The sequence below is a fragment of the Syngnathus acus genome, chromosome 14 (genome assembly GCF_901709675.1).
Source record: "Syngnathus acus chromosome 14, fSynAcu1.2, whole genome shotgun sequence".
In the NCBI taxonomy this organism is placed as follows: Eukaryota; Metazoa; Chordata; class Actinopteri; order Syngnathiformes; family Syngnathidae; genus Syngnathus; species Syngnathus acus.
Genome location: NC_051099.1, coordinates 6,752,181 through 6,776,060, shown reverse-complemented (window position 1 = coordinate 6,776,060; position 23,880 = coordinate 6,752,181). Strand labels below are relative to the sequence as shown.

General features: G+C 41.3%; 2 protein-coding genes across 12 annotated transcripts in view; one reads left to right on the top strand and one right to left on the bottom strand.

Annotated features, from left to right (window-relative positions):
- Nucleotides 1-23,880, bottom strand: part of gng8 (guanine nucleotide binding protein (G protein), gamma 8) — a 757,718-nt gene that overhangs the window by 216,836 nt on the left and 517,002 nt on the right. The window lies entirely within an intron of this gene.
- Nucleotides 1-23,880, top strand: part of LOC119133288 (neurexin-2-like) — a 93,768-nt gene that overhangs the window by 33,685 nt on the left and 36,203 nt on the right. For 8 of the 11 annotated variants that reach the window (XM_037268937.1, XM_037268936.1, XM_037268929.1 and 5 more), the window contains 10 exons: nucleotides 2,903-3,064; nucleotides 6,236-6,665; nucleotides 7,591-7,974; nucleotides 9,289-9,492; nucleotides 11,419-11,445; nucleotides 14,509-14,628; nucleotides 14,693-15,074; nucleotides 15,447-15,637; nucleotides 15,708-15,881; nucleotides 15,999-16,118. In XM_037268937.1, coding sequence (XP_037124832.1) covers nucleotides 2,903-3,064; nucleotides 6,236-6,665; nucleotides 7,591-7,974; nucleotides 9,289-9,492; nucleotides 11,419-11,445; nucleotides 14,509-14,628; nucleotides 14,693-15,074; nucleotides 15,447-15,637; nucleotides 15,708-15,881; nucleotides 15,999-16,118 — 2,194 coding nt within the window. The remainder of the gene's footprint in view (nucleotides 1-2,902; nucleotides 3,065-6,235; nucleotides 6,666-7,590; nucleotides 7,975-9,288; nucleotides 9,493-11,418; nucleotides 11,446-14,508; nucleotides 14,629-14,692; nucleotides 15,075-15,446; nucleotides 15,638-15,707; nucleotides 15,882-15,998; nucleotides 16,119-23,880) is intronic. The other 3 variants (XM_037268940.1, XM_037268939.1, XM_037268933.1) reach the window with 1 other exon arrangement.

Below are 23,880 nucleotides of genomic sequence, written 5' to 3'. Positions count from 1 at the left end.
ATTGAAAATATTATTTTCTACGGCCCCTGTCAGTCAGTCACGGATCCTGTGAATAGTCATTATTTTTCTTTTTCTTGACTGTGGTGACAACTATATACTATATGCTTGAATAATATTCAAACTCATTTGAGGTGAATGTGTCAGTGATAGATGTATGACTTCGTAATGTTAAAACCAGACTCATTTTTCAGGTCCCAAGTCCAGCATCAATGGCTTTTGACCTCACAAATAAGGTTTGGGATGAATGAACACATAATTCCTTTTTATTGTTGTTGTCAGCTATCTCAGTACTATTGTTAAGGTCGTGTATGTTCTGACAAGACATTAAAGAACGACATTTGCGTCCCGGTCAGTGTTACGACGTCTTAGCTGTTCTTAGCGACTTTATTTGTGGCGTCAACACGCTGCGGCGGCAAGTTTCCTTGAATGACTTGTGCTTTTTTTTGGTGCCAATGCTGTGGGCGCACATAGTGGGGGAGTGTGCTCAACACGTTCAGCCACATAAATTGCGTCAATTCATGCAGAACTCCTTTGGGCTGAGCTGCCGAGCAATATTTTTTACCTCAGATGTGCTTTTAAAACATCTGCAACGAAAAAAGTCTGACTGCAGTCTCCCTGTGATCATTTCTTCCACATTGAAACTTTATGGAATTGCGCATCGCTGATAACACTTTATTCAATCCAAGGGAGACATTCAGGGGAGGAAGAAATACGCTCGGCAAAATAAAGTGAGCAGCGTTCACCTGCAGCATAATTTTACTAATCTCGCTCTTGTGACGTGCGGTGCATTTCAATGCTGGCGGGCCAAAGAAGGATTCCCGGTGTATCTAATTCAACATCAGCAGTATATTATGAGTCCGGCCACATGAATCACAGCGTAAACTTGCTTTCTCCTCCATGCCGCTCGAGAGGAGATTCAATGCTCGCGATGTCACTTCTGCTTTCAGCCATCCATTTGATCCCTGTGTAAATTGCCTTCGTCTCAGATAAGTTACCTCCCTGACATGTGGATATGGAGAACTTTAACTCTCCAGAGAATGCTGGTGGAAACATTTTATTAGATTCGCTGTTGCATTTCAGGCAAGAATTCCTCCAATTACCACCCCCTGCCCTTTCTTGTCTCTTCTGTTAGCGAGGCGGACAAAATGATTTTCTTTTCTCACCCTTATTAATGATGCTGCTGCATATTGACATTGTGTGATTGTACACAATATCATTTATTGTTTTGCGTTTGCTTTTTATCCGCTCAGTAACTTCAACCAAAAAAAATAACAGTACATACGTGACCCGGCATAGCAAAATGAGACAGAAGTCACACTGTTTAGATTCTGAGAGTGTGCAGATGAGTGTGAATGGGTTCTCTGAGCGTGCACTCCAATCCAGCTAGTCACCTGAGATCACCTCCAGCCCCCCCGCAAAGAAAATAATAGGATTGGTGATTATTGTTACGTATTTCTACTATGGCTTGCTTGGATTTTTTCTACTTTCAAAATGGATACAGTCATGAAAACAAATGCTTTTTGTTTTGTGTAGCCTTTTATTTCATATTAAAAAGTTATTTAAAGTCAGTTGTCTAAGGTGCGTAAAGACGCTTTAGATGTTGCCAAGTATAAATGAGAGAGCCACATTTATCAATTTCGAGACATAAAAGCCTTTTATTTGACGTGCGCCATCCATCAAGCCAAAGCCAAGCCGACTCATTTTCAAAGAGTCAAAGCTAAAGAGGTTTTACCACGAGATGGACAGAAAAAAATCAATATGTGTCACGACAAGAGAATGGGCGACAGCTTGTCCCATCACTACCTTGACTTTTATCCTCTAGCTTTCAACGCAAAAGGATATCTTTGGAAAGAAATCCTGTGTAAAATTGTGACGTAGACGATCTCCAACTGTTGAATGTTGTTATTCTGTGAAATCAACTTTGGGAAATTATTTTCCTTCAAAAAGGAGAATAAAATAAAAAAGCTTCTCATTAAGTCAAAGAATCTAAATTGCGGTGCCCTGTTTTTAAAGAGGCGCTTTATCACTGCGGCGTCACCTAATCAAAATGATAATTATCCATGAAGAATTGTAAATCAGTCGCTCTAGATCATTAAACCTGAACACTGCCAGACACTTTTAATTCATATAGCCGCAGAAGCTGCTTCCCATAAAGGCTGCGATACTTTATCAATTCATGGTCTGCGTTTTAAAAAAAAATCATTATGCTTCTAGCGTCTTTTTAAATTTGACCTTTCATAAGCTGCATGGGTACTTCCTATCAACTTTTGCAGTTATAATTGTTTTAATTCGTGTCATGTGTTGGGGTCATGTGTTCCATCTGTTAAGAAGTTCATGTTACCAGTGGGCTTATTGTCATGGCAACAAGCATTTCACTTGACTGCACTGTTTTACAATTCATCTACTCTGTCTCTTATGATGTGACTGATACCATTTTTTTTTTCTTTTGTCTCTGCCAGTGGGCAAACACAGTAATTAAGCTGACCATTTTTGTATTTTTAAACCCAAATTAATTGAGTTTTCCAACTTGAGCAGCATCCGCATTGCTTTCGGTGCCAAAATGTGATTTGAAGAAACCTTTGCGGTGTGCTGACTTTACTGCCATCACAAACGGGAATGGGCAGAGATTAGTGACGCTATCAATGCTGTGTTTCTGTAATGGCTTTCCAGATCTGAGAGTAAGCCATTATCAGGCAAAGAACCATGTGAATGTGAATTCTTGCAGCCAGTGAGGAAAAACATCAAAATGCATGACACAATTAGGAAGATAAGAAAACTACGCTGGGTTTGATTAAATGTTTTAAGTATTAGAAAATCAGACTACGCCAATTAAAATCTTTCTATATCAATACAAAGTGAAATAGGACAATTGAAGCATAAAATCATTTGATTCTGCTTGCAGGTGACAATCTTGGTGGACGGGATATTGACCACCACGGGCTACACCCAAGAGGACTACACCATGCTGGGCTCTGACGACCTCTTTTACATCGGGGGCAGCATAGACACAGCTGACCTGCCAGGCTCGCCGGTCAGCAACAACTTCATGGGCTGCCTTAAAGACGTGAGTCTCGCTCCACCATTAAAATCTTATCCTGAAAGTCACACTTGTGACTTTATAGCATCCTAAGGGAAGTGGGACAGAAATTGGCACCATATGCAATATACATAAGTAATATATTCATCTTTTTCTTTTCACTCCTGGATCTCCTCTCTAGGCTCGTACTCATTTTTAATCTTTCCATAAAGCCGCGGTCTGCACCTGTCACTTTGATTATCTCCACAGAGCACATTAACATGGTGTACTTGTGCATTAGAATTATGTCAGGTGTAAAGCGCCACACGATCTGTTCATGCCCAATTTCCGCTGTGTCGTGTAACTTTTTAATAGGAATCGCAGTCGCGTAAAAATCCAGTGAGAACCGTCAAGTGATATTACAACCAGTTTATAATTCAAATCAATGAGTTTACATTCAATTCACATGACCCTTTTTTTTTTTGCAGACGTAGCAATAAAGTTTGTGTTTGTCCCCATCCTGGCTTCCCCAGCAAAGCACTCTGCATCAAACAAGCAGCTAATCCGAATTATAGGCTGCACAGAATTCACCAAGCAAATAAGGTGGAGAGACTAAAGCAACAAACAGCATATGTGACTGAAAGCTTGGCAGATACAGAGAATTTCACATTGTTTTGCAAAAATCAGACTGGGGGCTTATTTGCGGAACTGTGCCAAAGCTAGCGTAAAGCTTCGTAGCTGTGTGAGATTTGACTCTTACTGTGTAAATTTTTCTATTCCAAAAAAATAGAACAAAAAGCAGCATCGCTTGGTGCCACTTTATTCCCCTGGCCAAACATTGGAAACTCACTTCATTTGCAAGCCATTATGCCAGCTAACAATCCCAACACCTTGCAAAAATAGCTCACAAACTTTCATCAACTGGAACGACTGTGGACGAGTCGATTTCAGAACTCACGTTGTCGCAAAAAAAAAAATGTTTAGTGATTCAATTCCAACTGAGTCTGCATTCTGCTGTGTCACACTGCCAACTAAGCTTGCCCGAATAACATTTATTCCTGCAAACGAATCTTTCTTTGCATTTAAGTCAATTTAATGAGATCACCAAGAAAAGTTAACCCATTCAAAACAAAGTGTTATTTTAACATGGGCTGTTGTTGATACTGTGCAGGTGTGCCTAATGAAATGTCCCATAAATGGTCTTTCTTTAAATTTCTCTCTAATGGCAATAAATGCATTTTCTCATTCAAGAGCGTAACTCCGATTTGCTCCAATTCAAATGTTGGCGTCGGTTTCAAATGAGGGTATCATTTTCAAGTGCAGGCGCTGGATGATTTGCTCTCCGTATTTACTCTGCGGCGTGAAGGCGCTAAAATGAAGATGAGATGTTATTTATGGGCAGGTTATTGTCCCGGCATTACTGCAACCTCCGCTCTGTGGGCGGCACGGCTGGTGGTGGTGGTGGCATTTGGGGCTTGCGCTGCTAAAACGTATTGATGTGCACCATGGCCGTGAAGACGGGATGACAAACGAGAATGGGGGGGGGGGCCTAATGAGGGCGAGTGGTGCAGAGGCAAAGCTGATCAAATAGGATCAGCCTGCCAAGAAATGCTGAAGCGAGGTTCAGAGACGGGTCAGTCCAGTCTGGAGCTTTTGCAACCACACCGACAGGGCCTGCGTGATGAAATGTGAGAATTGACACGTTTACATTCTTCTTAATCCCAGTGGGAACTAAAACCAAGCACAGATGCTGTTTCAAGCCACGGACGATATATTTTTTTAAATATCTCGGGTCATTGTCCCATGATGGATCTGTTTCGAGATGATAATAGAGGCCATCGGGTTCATCTACTAAAAGGGAAAATAAAAGCCGCTTTGAGACAAACGCTTCAAGCGCAGCTTCCGAGACACATTTATCTACGGGGGTCACCATCTGAGAGCTCAACATTACACCAGGAGATCCAACATTGCGTCATTGTGCTCCATTCATCTCAGAAGCCATTTTCTTGCCTTGCAGACCACGGAATCCGACTTTTTTTTCCTACTCACGATAAATAATTGACATCATTGAATTAATTGTATCCTTGAATACATGTTTTGTTGGCATGGAGTGACACATTTGATTGGGTCGCTTGTTAATGGCATCGTTTCCACTTTACACCCACTGGTTGCTCGAGCGCATCATTTTCTCTGCCTCACACTATCGCGTTTAAACTCACCGATACCCTGCATTCATCGCTAGTTTATTTCGATAATGATACAGCAAGCACAATTTGCTATTCGGGAGATTGTACGTTACAACCTTTCACACCGAGTGGATATTTCTTTTTTTTTATCTCTGCTCATAAATCACTAATGTGTTCCTATTCAATTTAAACGAAACTTCTACATTCAGTCATTTTCACCTAGTCAGCTTCACCAACCCATTTCAGTGCTTAATTAGTCACAGTGAGGCAGTGCGACGTGTGATATTGGCTCATATCCCCTTTTGAGACGGCCTGTAAGTCCTGTGTGCAGCGTGGTGTGTCACCTCCGGCACTGACTGGTGGCATGGTGATGTGGCAGATAACACATCGGGCTGCGGGTGAAATGAGATGAGCTTTATTTTTTTGTGTCCCGCTGTGCATATTGATGAGGCCAAACCACAGTACAATAACATCAACAAGGGGGAGTCATACGAATGCTGCTGAAATAATCACGAGAAAGGCGATATTAAATTGGATTTTAAACACTCACACTATTTTTTTTTTGAAGATATGTCGGTTTGCTGTCAGCACTTGTTATAAAGAAAAGGAAGAATAATGACAGCCGAGTACATTAGCCACCTTGTACCATGCTTTTAAATGCTTCAGTGAATGAATTGTGATGACCTTGAAAATCCATACGGGTATTTTATGTCTGCCTTGTAAAAGAAAAAGAAAAAAAAAACATGTTTACAAATAGATTAGAGGTCAGGTAAGGCAACACTCACTGTTGTAGAATGTTTCTAGAATAAAACGGTGCTTTGGCTCAATAAAGGTTGGCAACTATTGCCTTTTCGGAATTTGAATTATCTTATGGTTATTTTTAATCAAGGTAAAAAATGTTCATGTGATCCTCACAATTATATAAGCTTGTGTTGTGTTGATTGCTTTACTTATTGATGAGAAATATCCTGACATTTGGAATTGCCTTGCACAGCTGTCACCTCACCGCGGCGGCATCTCTTTCATTTATCAGGTGGTCTACAAGAATAATGAATTCCGACTGGAGCTGTCACGGCTGGCTGAGCAGCGGGACCCAAAAATAAGCATCCATGGCGACTTGACGTTCAGCTGCGAGAGCGTGGAAGCCCTGGAGCCGGTCACCTTTGACACACCGTCTGCCTACCTGACATTGCCCAGGTGGAACACAAAAAAGACAGGCACCATATCGCTGGACTTTCGCACCACCGAGCCCAGCGGTCTGCTGCTGTTCAGCCACGGAAGGCTGCTGGGGACGGCGCCTGAGAGCAAGCCCCGGGCCGACTTCTTTGCCATCGAGCTACTGGATGGTTTCCTCTACCTGGTTATGGATATGGGCTCTGGCAGCATCAAAATGAAAGCCAGCAGCATGCGGCTTGATGACGGCCAGTGGTGCCATGTGGACTTTCAGAGAAAAGGCCGCAATGGTAAGGGAGAAAAAAAAAAAAGAATAATAATAGTAATGTGTATGTGAGGAGGCAGGGGAGACTCTCTGTCTGCTTCTGTTACTGTGTTTCACTGCTCTTAGCGGCCGCATAGAAAGATTTCCAAGCTGTGAAGTCACCATATGCCAGCTCGGATACAGTCACCGCGTCGTGCCCTTGCCATTTTTTTTTTTTCTCCCAGTGCAGCCAAACATGCATGCATATGCAATGGGCTTTTTTAATTTCAATTATTTCACCAATTTAACAGTTGCACTTATTGAATGGGATTGTGATGTTCCATTATTACATCACCAAAATGAACTCTCACATAAAGTAGAACAGTAGGATAATCCAAAATGGCCAAAATGGGTGGGTAAAGCGGCTCAGTCAATATTCTTGAATGACTCATGACGAGAATATTCTCTTCTTGGCAGGAGTGATAATGCAACCTGTAAAAATTGAGTCGCAACATGACAGCGAAAATTCAAGACAATAATGCTCAACTTTGTCGCTGAGAGGTATCGATTCATTCAATCCCGAGTGAGCATTATCTTTGTGGAGGCAGAGCAAAACACTCAATAAGGGTTGGCTAACATTAAATAGTAATACAGGTTATATTACTGTGAATGCCTGTCTTAGTTTTTTGTTTTTTTTTCATATGGTTGCTTTATTGCTTGCCATTTCCAATTGAGTCGTATGATTACAAATCTTTCTCATCCAAAGCAAAATTCAATGTGCATCCTCTTGAGATCTGGCTGAACTGTTTCTTTATTTACACTTGAGAAAAAAAAGCACAAAGACAAGTGCCCACTTCCTTATTCCCACGTTTCTTCCTTTCTTGGCGCAGCCCACACACACACACACACACCTGTCGTAAAATCTTGCATAAGCCGAAGTTGACTCACTGGCTGTGGTTCCGTCCCTGCAGGCTTTATTTCGGTGAACAGCAAGAGCATCCCGTTTTCAGCCAATGAGGGCAGCGAGATCCTCGACCTGGACGGGGACATGTACCTGGGGGGTCTTCCCGACGACCGCCAAGGTCTCATGCTTCCTCCAGAGGTGTGGACCGCCTCCCTGGGCCTGGGCTACGTGGGCTGCGTGCGGGACCTTTTCATTGACGGCCAGAGTCGCAACCTGTGGAGGCTGAGCGAGGTTCAGGGCTCCGCAGGGGTCAGCAGCCTGTGCACCAGGGAGACTCATGCCAGGTGCGGCCGAGACACGTGCGCCAACGGTGGTCATTGCAAGGAGGGCTGGAACCGACACATTTGCGACTGTAATGGCACCGGCTACCTGGGGCCCAACTGTGAGAAAGGTAGGAGCCTCAGGCAGCGAATGGATGGATGAATAAGTGAGCTCAAAATACCGCTGCAAAGCTTTTAGCACACTTTGAACTGTATTTTATTCAGCACCCTGCCAGAAAGTGACATGAAATAAAGATGTACAGAAAAAAGATCATCGCTTAAACCCATGCAGTCCCTCCAAATAGTAATACATTTCTACCAGCGGTAAAATCCGATAATCTATACGGGGCTTCCCGTAATGAGCACCATCACTCACTTGATTGATTTCTGATCATGTGGAAGGTGAGCATGGTGGGCAAGTGGTTAGAACGTTCGCCTCACACTTCTGAGCCTTCAGTCCTCCTTGCCAGTAGTTGGCGCCACACTTTGGCAGTTAAACACATCACGAATCATCTAGCATGTCAGAAAAAAAAAAAGTGTTCACAATTATCTGTCATTATGTTTATTGGAATTGTTTGTATTATTAGTATTCCCACTCAGGGATGATTCCACTTTTATTGACAGCTTATCTCATTTGCATGCTGCATAACAGCAAAATGCCGCTTCACCGTGTTTGTTTTGAATTTAAAGTTGGGACACTGTACATCAGCTTTTTTATTCGTAATCGTTTCCTGGTATGACCCGAATCTGAACTACCCTGCAATCAGTCAAAAATGTTATAAATGGAATGCCTCTCCAACACAATCCACAGTGCACCTCCCTAATCCATATGCTCCATTATACTATATTGGTAAATCTACATGCACAGGCGGCACAGACAAAGACAGATTATGCTTATCAAAGCCATTTTCTATACAAGCAAATTGCAACGAAGTGCCAGTTTGGTAACAAATGATCAGCATTATGATGTTGCTGGGCCTGTGAGTTTTATTTTAGGGAAGCAGCGTTGCTTTACTGGCAAGTATTCATGCAGGTCAAATCACAGTGAAGTAAAATGTGGGATGTATGGAAAATCTCTCGCACTCACCTCGTCACCTTGCTTCACAATGTCTGCATCTGTCATAAATGTGAACGCTCCCACTGACTGACTGAATGCTCCAGGCTTTTTCTGCCATCTGCTGCAAAAGATGAAAACTGCAATGCCAATTTAAATCATGGCCTAACACGGTTAAGCTTTTAAAATGCCGGGTTCATACGAGTGCTGGAAATAGGGAGATTATAAATTCATGTTGTATGGAAAGTGCAAACAAAATGCTTTCCCTGTAGAAAAAGAACGATCTCTCCCAGCCAATCAGTGAAGTACTCTCGAATGAAATATCATGTATAGGAAATCTTTTGTTTTGGGGCAGCCTAGTGGTTGACGTCTTGTGTTCTCCGCCACCCAGACGCCACGGTGGTGAGCTACGACGGCAGCATGTACCTGAAGGTGATGCTTCAGAGGACGCTGCACACGGAGGCCGAGGACGTGTCCCTGCGTTTTATGTCCCAGAGGGCCTTTGGCCTACTGGTGGCCACCACGTCTCAGCAGTCAGCGGACACCCTGCGCGTGGAGCTGGACGCGGGCCGAGTCAAGCTGACGGTCAACTTGGGTAATGCCGCATCAGCAGATACGCCGGCAGATAATATCTCGCCTGACCTTTTTGCAGGAAGAGTCACTGAGCCAGTGATCTCTTGATATTAGTCTGCCGTCACTCTCTCCCATACCATCCTGGTACTATACAACTACAGTTGCTTTCAAAGAGATAGACGTCCCTTGCTTTATATTTATTTCAGATAAATGGGTCATATTTCTTAGGGTCGAGTTGCGAGAGATCGTTATGCTATTTTTATAACTTGCGTATGTTTACCGAGAACGCTCGCAGCTAAATGCTATTTAATCTTAGTTGTTTGCATTTAGTACTTTAAGTATGCCTGGCAAGATGTTAGATGCTAGTTGGCAGGGGAAAACCTGTAGCTTGCAGCTTCAATTTGATGTGCACCTTGTGTGACTCCAGTCCTGGAACTTTTCTGACATGTATAATGTATGAGCCGTTCCCACAGTGTCAATATAAATAATATAACATATCAACTCTGGGAACATGTTGGGAATAAAACACTTATGATGTCGTGAGTAAGGATGGGATTCTAGTTAATTGTTTAACACAAGGGATTGATGGCTTTTTTGAAGCAACTATAGTCTTTCTGTCTGTCTGTCTGTCTGTCTCTCTTTCTTTCAAGTTCACGCAGTGGTCAGGTCCCGCCTGACCAGCTGTCTCTCGGCTCTTTTCAGCCCTTCAATGGCTTGTCTGCAGTTCAAGGAGAAGGCAGTCAGAGACCACATTCATCACAACGTTCGCACATAACACTTGAAACCTCACAAGGCCATTTCACAACGCAGCCCGTCTAGTTTAGCGCTCGGGGTGGCACAGATGAACACACACAAACACACAAAATGATACACTGTGGTCTCCGGCTTTCTGCATCCACTGCTCTGTGATGGTTGACAGTTCGAGAGCACTCCTCAGCCACGTGATGTAACATAAGTCATGCATTGGCCTAATTATTCACACCATGCAGAAATTAGCAACTGGCTCTATTTTCAGCCCGACGCTGGAAGTATATATCGTATTTAGAAAGGGATTAAGTGCTTCTAGGCTTGGGCGAATGAAATCTGACTTGTGTGTGTTGTTGTTTTTTTGAAAACAAGTTCATCGTGGCTGTAGGTTGTGCAAATCGCCTCTTTCCTCTTCCTTTAATGTGCAATATGCATCTCCACTATGCAGGCCTGCACAATAAGCAGGAGACATCTCAGTAATAAGTGGTGCATCAAGGAGGAGCTCAGTCTGCTTTATTAAAAAAAAAAAAAAGTTGTGTATTCTCCCTCCTTCCTATTCCGGGCCATAAATATTAGTTACATCTGCACAATTTAATAAGATCTAAAAACAAGAGCTTTCTTGATTGATTGAGTGATACAGCTCTTGTTTTGGCTCTCATTGTACTGTGCAAGTGTACCTAATTGATTGTCCCATAAGTCATTCTGAAGGACAGGTCATCTCTATAGCTACCTTCCCTGTTAACTGGAGGTGGCAACCGATTTTTATCTGGTTCCAATTTAAGTTCTTATTACCTGCCCCTTAAGGCACACACTCAATCCGCTGCATCACAACTCAAGCAAGCATCGTCATGGTAACTGCAATTCACTCGCCAGCGCCGAATCTAGCCGACCAATCAAGCTGGACGCGACTTCTGTTTTTTTTATTCCACACCGACTAAAGAGCTCATTGATTGACTCTATTCTAGGGCCGGCACACGCTGAGATGTTTCCATTCACTCACTGTTCCTTCTCTCAATGCCATTTGCACAGCGGGGAGGAAAGTGGCGCTTTAGACTCTCGAGGTTGTCCCCGGATGGTGGGCTCTGAGAAGCACTGACGTGTCTGCAGAATGTACCTTTGAAGGATGTGAAATGTTCTCTCCCCTTTTTTTTTATCCCCCCTTCTTCTTTTAATCTCACCATCTCACTCTCTCTCTCACCAGATTGTATCAGGATAGACTGTAATCTCAGTAAGTGTCTCCTACCATTATCTGCTGTATTGTGATTGACAAAAAAAAAAAAAAAGAACATGCACTTTGATGTATTCATACTGCTGTCATTTAAAGCGAACATAATTGTGGCATTTTACTTGAGGGATCTTTGATATTCACATTTGTTTGATGATCTTAAACATTCAAACTATGCAAAAAAAAAAACTTTGAAATATTTTTTCCACAGCACTGTAAATTACTCATTCGGGTCCTCATTGCAGTCTAACGGCACATTTGAAGCGCTGCCATCTAACGTTTGGCACATGACGCAGTCCTGTGACTAATTGGTCCTCCATTTTTGATGCCTGCTGATAATAGCTGCAGTACACAGCATTTATGTTTGGTGGAAAAAATAAACAGCCTGACTCATCAGCGGTTTAGACATGCAGCATGTCACTAATCCCACTTTTGCAATTGAGCGGAGATTATTTTGGTTATGATATTCGATCGATGGATGAGGCAAAATTATCAGGGCCATCTAGAAAGAAGATAGGCTGCTAATTCACAGTGAGTGTTTTTTAGGGGGGGTGGATAATCTATTCATAGCTGCTTAAATCATGATATGTCATTGAATACTATTATGCAAATCCAAATGAATCAGTGTTTGAATCTAAGCAGCACCACCAGAAACTCATTATCCGGTTTTAATGCGCAATGATGTCAGAAACTCTTGCCTGTTTCATCACAAGTATAAATTGTTAAAGACAATGTGATGTGCAGAGGGAAATAGAAACTACAGAATTTGTTCGAATTAAGAGAAGATAAGGACAAAAATAATTCCATTCATCATAGTTTGTCTGGAAAAAAATAATTGCTTTAATGAAAGTGGTTTTTGCTGTGCAAATATTACAGACAGTGTTAAAATGTGAAATGAGACAGACGTACTTTAATTTGATCGTCTAGACTACAGTTGAAAAATAAGATTTTGCAACTCTAAAAATCAATTTTAGGATTAAACTCTTGCCTGCATGGGCATTTTAAGTCTTTTTGAGCATTTCAATTCTGTCTCATGCTGAGCTATTGATCTGCTCTGAAGCATATTGAACTGATAGATTAAGGTTCCAAACAATGCCTTGTTGGAGTCCAATGTTTTGTTTTGTTTTTAATCATACGCAGGTAAGTTGTGTCTGCATTTTCAGATGTTTGTGTGTGCATGTCTGGAGGTGAATGAGAAAAGTCTCGTGTGTCTTATTAGGGAGGGAGGGAGGATGTTTTCTTCTTTAGGCTCAACCAAATATCTGCTCCTCTGCTCCAGCAGGTGGCACTGTGCCGACATGAATTTATCTGATTTCCTATTGCCACTGCAATTTATCACCAAATGAGTTTATTAACGCTCCAGATGTATTGATGGATGGAAGAATTTGATGAGGGGACAAAATTTAAATTGTGCAATTAGCTGCTTAAATTATTTAGCTGACATCATTTAGGGGGAATTATAGTTTCCACCAACTTGATTACAGAATGAAGACTTCACATTATTTAAGTAGGGTCGAGTCTGGTTTTTTTTGGTGTTTTTTTTCAAGGGGGTTTTGAGGACACAGCCCATCTGTCTCATCTTCGCAAGCCAATCACCATTAGCAGATCACAATCGGAGAGGTTGCGTTTACAAAATGACATAATCTGCATCCTTTGATTCTTACATACTTACCGCTTTTAAAGTCTCTGCGCCTTCTTATAGTTGACCTAAAAAAAAAAAGTAGTCTATCTTGGGAGTTATCTTTCCCTTTTTTAATCCAATTTGGATGTAAGTGGAGATCAAAACAGATGCAGTTTTCACTTCATTGCACTGGTGTGCTTGTGTGAAGCACAGAAATAGTCAGAAAGGTGCCAGTAATAAAGGAAAGGCTATTTATTGTTGACTACACCCTTTAAAAAACTCAAAATGCAAGAAACGTCATCATCACAGTGCGACCCTCACACTGAGAAATCCAAATGCTCCCGATTTGGCACCGTTCGATACTCCCTTCCTCGAATAAATCCTTCTTAATAGATGACGGAAATATACACCGTGAATGTTTTAGTATTTGAGTTGCACATGATTTTCCGCCCTGTGCTTGGCTTTCAAACATTGGAGACAATCCATCAACTACAGCGAGAGCAGGCTTTAATGCCATCGACCCGTGCACGGTCGATGCTGTTCGGGGTGGGGGGGGGTGCGATGCATGCCGAGTGTTGTAAAGATAAAACGATACGCACTGCGTATAGCAACGGCCTGAAATCTCCCCGGTCACGCTTTTTGCCTCCTTAGGGATGAACGGGCAAGGTGTACGGAAACCACTTGATGTTTTCCCATTTATTGTCCTCTGCGTCCCCGGTAATTGCGCACCCAGAGCTCAATTAGAGAGACAAACCCCTCAAGGCGCAGTCAAGCTTAGGCATGGCCAATTAGTTTCCCAAGCGATGTCAGAACTCCTTTGAACTGGCATGTCGGCCTGTTGCGCAGCCACTGATTCGGGATGACGGTGCTGCAGTGGCAAGCTTCTGCGCCGTGACCTATTTCGAAAGCGGCGAGAACGCCACACAAAAGCCTTGCCGTTGCTTACAGATCGTCGCTCCGTGTTCATTGATTGGCTATCCTTGGCTCTGCAAGATTTTTGGATTGTAAACATTATCTGTATGTTGGCATTGGATTTCGAGTGAGTGTATTTTCAAGATTTTTTTTATAATGGAATTATCACATTTAATAGGTTTAGTGTGACAGGAACGTGACTCAAAACAGCGATTTTCTTCCTCATCACACGCGGGACCTTTGTATTCATAGCGAGAAAGAGAAAAAACAAGAAAAGAAACTGTAAAGTAAAAATCATACTGAGAAAAGAACAATCAAAATAACACCTGTCGTATTTGCACTCAGAATAATTTTGTTCCCATTTTCCTTTCACACCTTTCAACATAAGTCGAGTATAAATTATTGGTTGTGAAATTGTTATGTGAACAAATGCACGCCACCTGAGTGGCATTGTTCACTTTGCTTGAAGAGTGTCGTCTGATGAGAGGGGACACGTTCGGCGTAATTGTCACTTGACGCTCTCCACCTCATAGGCAAAGGACCCGAGGTACTCCTGCTGGGCGACAAGCTGAATGACAATGAGTGGCACGCGGTAAAGGTGGCGCGTCGAGGGAAACATTTGCAGCTATCTGTGGACAATGTCACAGCAGAAGGTAATTTCAGGTCATGGAAAGAAAAACCCATGTGACACTTTACACACCTCATTATCTTCTCCAGGCTTTATGAGCGGCGCTCACACCCGCTTGGAGTTGAACAACATCGAAACGGGCATCATGACGGAGCGCCGATTCACCTCGGTGATCCCTTCCAACTTCATCGGCCACCTGCAGGCCCTATCCTTCAACGGGATGCTCTACATGGACCAGTGCAAGAACGGAGACATCTCCTACTGCGAGCTGAACGCACGCTTCGGCATGAGGCACATTGTGGCCAATCCTGTCTCCTTCCTGACTCAAGCTAGCTACTTGGCTTTCTCCACCTTGCAAGCCTACGCCTCGATGCACCTCTTCTTCCAGTTTAAGACCACAAGTCCCGACGGCCTGATACTCTACAACTCTGGCGACGGGAGTGATTTCATTGTGGTGGAGCTGGTCAAAGGGTGAGCTCAAAGTGCAAACCTAAAATGAGAATCCATTTCAATCGGGAAAACTGGTTGGAGGGTCAAATTGACCCGAATGGAATCGTTCCACCTCAAAAAGGCAAAAAATAATCCGAAACAAAAAGGCACTGTTTTCTATTTTTCGCGGATCTGTTTTCTAGTTTCCCACTGGCATACATCACATAAACATTCTCCATGAAGCAATTAGTCCCGCTTGGCACCGGAGCTTGCTCCTTCCGAGAAAATTAAAGGATTAGAACATATCAGGTGGCTTCATTTTTTTTCCTGGCCACTTGCTCTTTGCAAATCACTGACATTAAATGTCCCACATACTCCCAAGACATAACAAATTCATGTTATTATGTCCTACAGGTTCATACATTACGTCTTTGACTTGGGAAATGGCCCGTCATTGATGAAGGGAAACTCGGACAAGCCGCTCAATGACAACCAGTGGCATAACGTGGTCATCTCCCGTGACAACAACAATGTCCACACGCTCAAGATCGATATCCGCACCGTCACCCAGCACGCCAACGGAGCTCGCAACCTGGATTTAAAAGGTGAATCTATTAAGTCAAAATTGTCGTCCATTCATTTTGACTCTCGATAACACGCTGTCTTGTGTTCCAGGCGAGCTGTACATCGGAGGTGTCGGGAAGAGCATGTACACCAGCCTGCCTCGACTAATAGCATCCCGCGAAGGCTACAAGGGCTGCCTGGCATCGGTGGACTTGAACGGAAGACTCCCCGATTTGCTGGCAGACGCCCTTCAGAAAGTAGGCCAGGTGGAGCACGGCTGCGGAGGTGAGGCTTGACAAAGAAAAAAATGGGCTCAACATCCCATTAGATGCAATCCAAGTCTTACAGATAATGATGCTGTCCAGATGAAATGAAGCTCAAGTGTGTGTCACCACCGTGTAGGTCCCAGCACTACCTGCACAGAGGACTCGTGCCACCATCAGGGTGTGTGTCTGCAGCTCTGGGAGGGCTTCTCCTGCGACTGCACCATGACAACCTTCGGTGGGCCCTTCTGCAGTGACCGTAAGTAGGCTTTTTTTTTGTCCTCCTTCTGGAAGTCCGATTTGTCACCACCGGTTGGCTTTGCAAGACACTCAAGAGAGAGTTTTCTTTTTAAGCGCATTTAAATGATTTCACAATGAGTCACCACAGATGTCTGCATAGATTACCCAAGATGTTCCCCCTCACAGAGCCCACAGCGGGTGTCATGGCCGCCTAGTGCTAAAATGCTCGTGTAGTCTTTATGGCGACTGTGGTTTGAGGAAATGTGGGTTTTTTTTGTTGAATTGTCAATGAATTATATAAGGAGATAAAAGAGCCATATTGTGGGTTTGTCTTGCTTGTTTTGTTTAATTAATTGGATTCTGGTTCACCCCTAAATTTATGAGCAAATTAATTAAAGCTAATTATCTGACAAATTGTTTTGGTAAGTGATGCATTCAATTTTTTAAGATAAATCGACATTTCCCTCAAGAATGAATCTCATCGTTTTAAACATGATGATGATTTTTGTGCAGCTTGGTGGGTTTGAAAATGATGTTTTTATCCAATGGGCAGTTGCTGCTGTTGGCTGTTTACCCACCCATATGTATACTTATTCACACAAAATGAGTTAGAATGATTTAATCAGCACTTATTTGGTCAGTGGCATCCAATATAGCTTTATTTGATTGATTTAAATCTGGAGCAAACTATATTATGTGGAAAAAATATGCAAACAATTTTTGACTTGATTTGTAAATAGTCATTCAATGCCATCTTTTGTGTTTTTTTGCATGCCTAAAATCGCATTTAAAACAGGTAATATAGCGTAAACCACAGAGAACCCAAAGCAGCTGGACAAACGACATGAGGTCATTTTGAATAGTTTGAGGTCAAAGTCTTTGAGGTACAATAGGAAAAGTGCTGCTAATGCATGCCGAGAATGGGAATAGAAATTGCTGGTTAAATTGCTCGTGAGGCAAGTCAAAGTAGGGAAGATTGCAGCCTTTGTATATATCAAAAAAGAAAAAGGATGTTTTAGGAAAAAAGGAACTGAACTCTCACTAGTATTCTTTCCAGTGAATCCAAAACAAAGATAAAAAAAAAAAATCTTTTATTTTTGTTTTTGTTTTGTTTTAAGTTTTGTTTATTTTAAGAAAAATGACAAAAAAAATGTTGTTTATTTTTTATTTTTTCAACTAATGTCGAAGTGGCTTCAAGCGCACTCCTTTTGGAAAATGTCTTGTGTTCCTCACCAAATCCTACTCAATTTGTCTCAAATAAGATAGCGATTGACTAAGAGTCTAGGCAAGCACTTTCCACTCAATTTGTCCTTTAAACAGCTTGCACTCTTTCTTTTTGTTTGTTTTTTGGCTCACTCTGCTCTATTGATCCTAACTGAAAATCAATCTTTCGTTTTTTTTTTTTTTTTAATCCATGTGTTAATTAACCACTTCCCTATGCTGCCCCCAAACTGTGCACCTGGCTCTGCATTCTTCTTTTCCTGCATAATGCTGGACTAAGCAGGAGCAGTGTTGCCTACTCAGCCATTTAAAAAAGAAAGACTGATTTTTTTTTTTTTTTCTTTTTCAGCCTCGGATGTAGTCTCGTGGAACCTTTAAATTCAAACGCCCCCAAGGACATTCTATTATTGTACATGAAAACTAATGGCAGTTATGAAAATTAATTACAGACAATATATGAAGTTTTTACTTCTGAAAAAGGCTAAATAAGTAAAACATGCTTGTACTATGTTCATTTTGTTTTCCCTTTTCAATTATTTTACTGGTTCTTTTATCACAAACAAGATATTTAAGTTGAATTACCTGACATGTTTCGGCTTGTACTTCCGCCTTCATCAGAGTGTGCGGAAGTACAAGCCGAAACATGTCAGGTAATTCAACCTAAATGTCTTGTTTGTGATAAAAGAACCATTAAAATAAGTAAAACATGCCTTTAAATTTGGACTTGGCAGAAAATTGTAAAAAATAAAAAACTAGAGTCATAAAAATTGAAATATAAAAAGGGAGGTTGACACTCCAGTCAGAAACGTAAAAAAAAAAAATCTATCATAAGGAATCATGGCTCTTGATAGCCCTCGGTAATAAGTGAGAGCAAATGGAGGAAAAGCAACCCTTTGATGTATTTATACCTCACGGAGCTGCTATTCATTTTCAATTAGTTGGCCTCCATATTTGTGAAGTCAGCACCTTCGCTCTGCTTGTGACCTGCCCCGAGCAGGAGGGCGGTGGAGCGAGCACGTCATGCTGCTTCTTGGCATCGCTCTTTCATTGTGCAATTGCTTTCTATAGCTCAGCTCTCGTTGCTCCGTGGGACAGCCTGCAACATTTAGTATGATGCAACATTTAGTGTGGATGACAAGAAACTCCAAAAACCTTACAAGACATCTTTTATTTCTTTTGTCATATTTTGTATTGATTCCCATATATAGAAACAAAAGTGGGCTGATGATTGAAGAGACTCAAAGCAATTAAAAATGCATGTTGGTTTTTATTCAATTGGATTCCCACTGAGAGTGATTATACGTTGCTCGGCACTAGTTCCTAGCCAATCGGAGGTTCAAAGGACATACCATTTAAAGTCTTCCCAACATCTGATTATCTGTAATTGCCGTAACTGTGGCACAGACGCACTGACGCACACACCATCGAAGCTGGAATTTGAAATGGCTGCCTGAGGGGAAAGCATCAGAGCAGTCGCCCTAGCAGGTCCGATAAACATGACTGTATTTACATGAATATTGGACTGGCTTGCCTTGAAGGATATCAACCACATACTGTCTCGTCAATTTCAATGACAGCGTTTGGTCGTTTTCACTTTCAAATATCACATTTTAGAACGATTTTTTTTTTTTTGCCAATGGCAGATATCGTTCTGTCTTGATGGTCAATTCTATTTCCTGCAGAAACTCAGGCTTTGTATATATCGAGATACAAAATCCGATTGGTAGCAACTTGGTCAAGGTTCTTTACTGCTTTCAGTTTATAATTTGGTGCTTTCTTGTCCTGTATGCACGACTTGAGTCAGCACACGTTTCTATCTTGCCCTCAATCTTGCTCGTGATAATTGACACGGCTAGCTAATGAAAGGTCAGTAATACATCGGTAGAATTCCAAAAGAGTGCCATTCTGTTTTTCAACCATTATTTAATCAGCAGCATATTGAAAAGGGTCAGATTTGCAGAAAATATTTAGACCTGTCGGTCGGAGAAGACCAATAATAATATTTTATCGAGAACATGAAAAGAAGATTAAGATGATTTTCATCGAAAACAATTTACTGGGTCTGACAACAATGTTTCTGCTAACCTGTCAGGTGGTAATTACCTAGCACAAAGCTACATGTTCCACATTGTGTTACTGTCATTTATTTTCCATAAAAAAAATCAAAAGCATGCGTAATTATTGGCCAAGCCTATTCAAATATGCTTTGAATACAAAATCTTTCTGTCAAACCAAAATGTAGCACAGCTATAATTTTCAACATATTATAAAATTATTTTGAAACGTGAGTTTTGGGCAATAGGCGGAGTCCACTTTGGGACTGTTCGCTAGCCAATCACGATAGTAAAAGATCCCACCAGGTCGTCGCTGTCATCAATTATCTTCTAGGTCACTTTAAATAATTACAATGAGCAGGTCTGCAAGATATTTTTGTGGTGTAGACTTTGCTAGCTAACTAAAATGTGATAATAGCTTAATAATAGTAACTCGCCACAATTGTAACCATTGATGTAAATAATTGGGGACATTCGACCGGATGACCAAATGTGTCACACGCCGTTTTCAGCATTAATCTTCAAATGTGTACAGTGCAATGTATTCTAAAACAAATCCCTGATTTCACTTTCCTTCCAATGAGACATACGCAGGTGGTGTCTGTGTATTGCCGTCCTTCCATTAGTCTCGGAACATGTTTTCATTCTTTTTTTTTTTTTTTTTGCTGGATTGCATTAGAATGTACAGGTGTATATATATTGACTGCTGTAAATCTGTCAATATTTGGTGTCCTCTCCCCACAGATATGAAATTCCACCTGAAATAGCTTTAATGTAACTCAAACGATCTGCCACCTGAACAATGGAGCCAACCTTTGCTGCTCATTTATGAGTCCGCATTTCCTTGTGATTGTTTGATTCCCATGGAAGCAAAGACAGACGGTAAATGGTACTCTTGGCCCGAAGGCGTGAAGCCGAGCAACATGAGAGCGGCGTGACTGCCGCTGTCTTCCTTCCCTATTTCACATGCCAGTTAGTGTGCTCTTTTATCTCGCTTTCATTTCATTTATGTCAAAGCTACAATAGCGTAGTTTATCCATGGGAATGCTCCCTGTCGGAGTGCTCAAACAAATCCCATTTTTATGCTTTAACTTCTCTTTTAGAGGTAGACTTGCAGGTCGTACAGGCCACGCGGATAATCCAGGATAGAATTTGAGCCTTAATCTTTGTGCTTCTAAGACTGAGGCTCAGAAATATGTTTCGCGACGATCTTAATGATATGAAATGGTAACGCATATCACAGATCCAAGTCAAGGAGGTCAAAACTGAATAGAAAATCGTGTGCTGGGATCCGACCATGCAAATTTCATCCAATTTCAATGCACTAGTCTCCTTTTCTTTTGGCTTGATTAAATCTGAAGGTCCCCTTACCTTCCCTATCTGATTGATTACCGTTACCATGGCAAAGGCAACCGGAATCTAAATTGAAGGGAAAAAAAATAAAGTGCGTATTAGCTCTAAACCGTGGTTGGGTCAAATGTATGTGCATTGTAGCCACGTGTTTTACTTGTCCCTTACACTCATAAATTGAGCACTCAACATATGCGCTTTGCGACTTAGAAGGCATTTAACGTGATGGAGGGTGATTACCGTTAAAGGCAGCATATTGTGTGTGACAGAGCGAGTCTGGCTTTCTCAGATGTATCATTTCACCATCCGAGCAACTCCCAGCATCAAGTGCTGTATTAATTCAGCTTTTCAAAAACCAGGATGCACGTAAGTTCACATAATGCTGCATCACTAACATTTCCGAGAAAGTATGCTTTTTTTCTGCATGCTTAATATGACATCAGAATGACAAGGCTAAGCATCTACGAGAAATATTCACTTTGGCCTCCAATAAGAATACAAATCAAATGTGTATTTTGCAACTATTCCTGCTTTTAGTTTATTTCTTGTGAAAGGTCATTTTGAACGATACTTCAATCACCGCTGTTTACTTTTCACTCAAGTAAGAACCAACCACCCAGTTGAGGATTTGCTCGCGGCGCGTTACGGTAATCGACTCTAAAGTTAATTAAAAGCTCTGCATTTATTTGGCACTGGTCCAGAATACAACGTGCCTTTTATTCATCCTTGCTGGCATTCTTCCGTGCACCTCTTGCTCGAGGGAACGGAAGCATACAGATGGGAGCAAACTATGCGACTATACAATAACGTAGAAAGAATTCCTGAATTTAATTTCCTGTTGTTTGTATTTGAATAGTGGAAGAATGACATCTGTCAGCCAACCGGTTGGTTTTAATATAGTTTGTTTATATATGTGGATTTTAAAATAGATCCAACCTCAAATTTATCAGGAGGTCAACATTTGACATGAAGCCTGTTAATTTATATTTAGATGATTTTGTATCTCAATGCACACTTTATGAACAGTAGTCACAAATGAAATCACTTGATCGGTGATTCCTCGCAGTCTTGAAAATTTAGGATGGCTGTGAGCACGCTGTTGTACATAATTTCATCAAGACTCAAATTTCTTCAATAAAACCAAGCGTTCATTGTTTTTGAGCTAACCAAAGCAGTATGTATGAGGTAGTTATAATATGAAAGATTAAATCAGTAGCTCAATGCTCCCCGTAACAACCCGGCAGGGCATAATTTGTCGATTTGAGACAAGCTACTGCACTAGTCACAAATCTGATTTTGATCCAAAAGATTTTATAAAGGGGCTGTCAGAAAAATAATCCATCAAATTTTAGTGGTATTTTATTTTTGATGGCTCTAAATGTCGGTATATCAATTTTACGGCAACGTTCCTTGTTCTGAATCAATCTTTATTAATCCCTTATATATATATATATATATATATTTATTTTTATTTTTGTTTATTTATTCTTTTAAATATATTATTATTATTTATATATATTTATTTATATTTATATACATATATCATATTTCTCCTTGAGTAGCTTTGTCATCTTTGGTTGTCTTTCCGAACGAAGGGCCTAAATATCCTTTCGCAGCTCCATTTCCAAGGTAGAATGAAGATCACGTTACCTTGTCCTCCAGTAAAACCAAACAATAACAGCAAATCCTCCACAGGACATCATCTCACAGCACTTTTTCGGCTTCTCAGCCTTTTAGGCCTGAGAGTAATAGTTCTGACATTTACATAGATGTGAAAAGCGAAGAAGTACCTGAGGCAATTCATGTCTCTTTGGTTTACTCTTACCGCCTTGTCCTTGCTTCTCACATTAAAAAGTGTGATATGATGATGTGGTGCACTTTTTCAGGCTGTAAGGAATAGAGGCTTTGCAGTCACGTGGTTTTATCACGTGATTTTGTGTTATGCCGCCATCTTGGCGGTCAACTAGTCAGCTCGTTCCTACGTGTTTGTATGGATTGTCTGATTTCTGCGCTACGTTTTCACCGATTTCTTCCGAATTATGGCTGATTTGCTATCCAACGAAGTTAGGCATTTGGATGAAGACTCCAAGAATCGTCACAGAGAGAAGTTGAACCTTGTTGGCACAACGGATTTGTACCTTTTACCGAGAAGCATGCTAAAATCGCCCGAGCATTTTGCAACAGCCGACCTGCCTGAACGCTCATATCCAGATATTTATAATTACCTCGTCGATTTGTTTTGTAATGGCATTTCATAACTTGACATATTAAAAAACTGAATAGAGTGAAATCATTCAGATACTGTACCTGTCTGTTCAAGTTGCTACCATTTTTATTATTTGTTTATTTTTGCATGATGCCACATCTGATTGTCTTGAAAACTTAACCAATAAATATAATTCAATATTTACATTGATAACGTTTTCAAGCATCATGAAAAAATAAACACAAAATAAAAACGGGGGGGTGAACTGAAGAAATCATCCCATTCCCTGCCTTGCTGCTCTTGCTGCCTTTCTAAAAATGCACCCAGCATTTTCAACAATCATATTTGTATCATCCCATATTGTATTATTTCACATTTTGTGAAACAAATCAGGGGTGAATAGTTTGTTTACATACCTGATATGAAGTCCTCATTGCATATCCTTGTGTAAATCGTAGGTTTCCATCGTTCACGACGAATATCCGCGATCCATTTATCACGTTTTTTCATGTTCGCCGGAAATCTATAGAAGCTAAGATTTGGTTTATCGCCTCGTCTATTGCTACATCCAACAGCACAGCAGGTATCCGGCATTTTTAAGCTCAAATAGCAGCAGATATAACAAGAAAGCGTGTGTGAGTCGTTGACCGGCACTGAAAAGTTGACCGCCATGATGGCCGCCAAGCTAATGTGGGTAGCTTGATGACGTCAGCTGCAAAGCCTCTATAGGCTGCATGCGTGTGCGAGGAAAAAAAAATGTTCTGTGTAATTCTAGTGTGCCGATACAAATTTGGGTAGAGAGGATTGGATTTTGGTTCACGTGGCCCAGTTATATGTTTGATAAGTAGCAGTGGGAGGCTGCTATAATAGAGGAAGGGATTAATGAAAAAGGCTCAGTCCCCACAATTTACTCTAACCTAATTATTCAATTCACTGGCATGTGTGCTTGA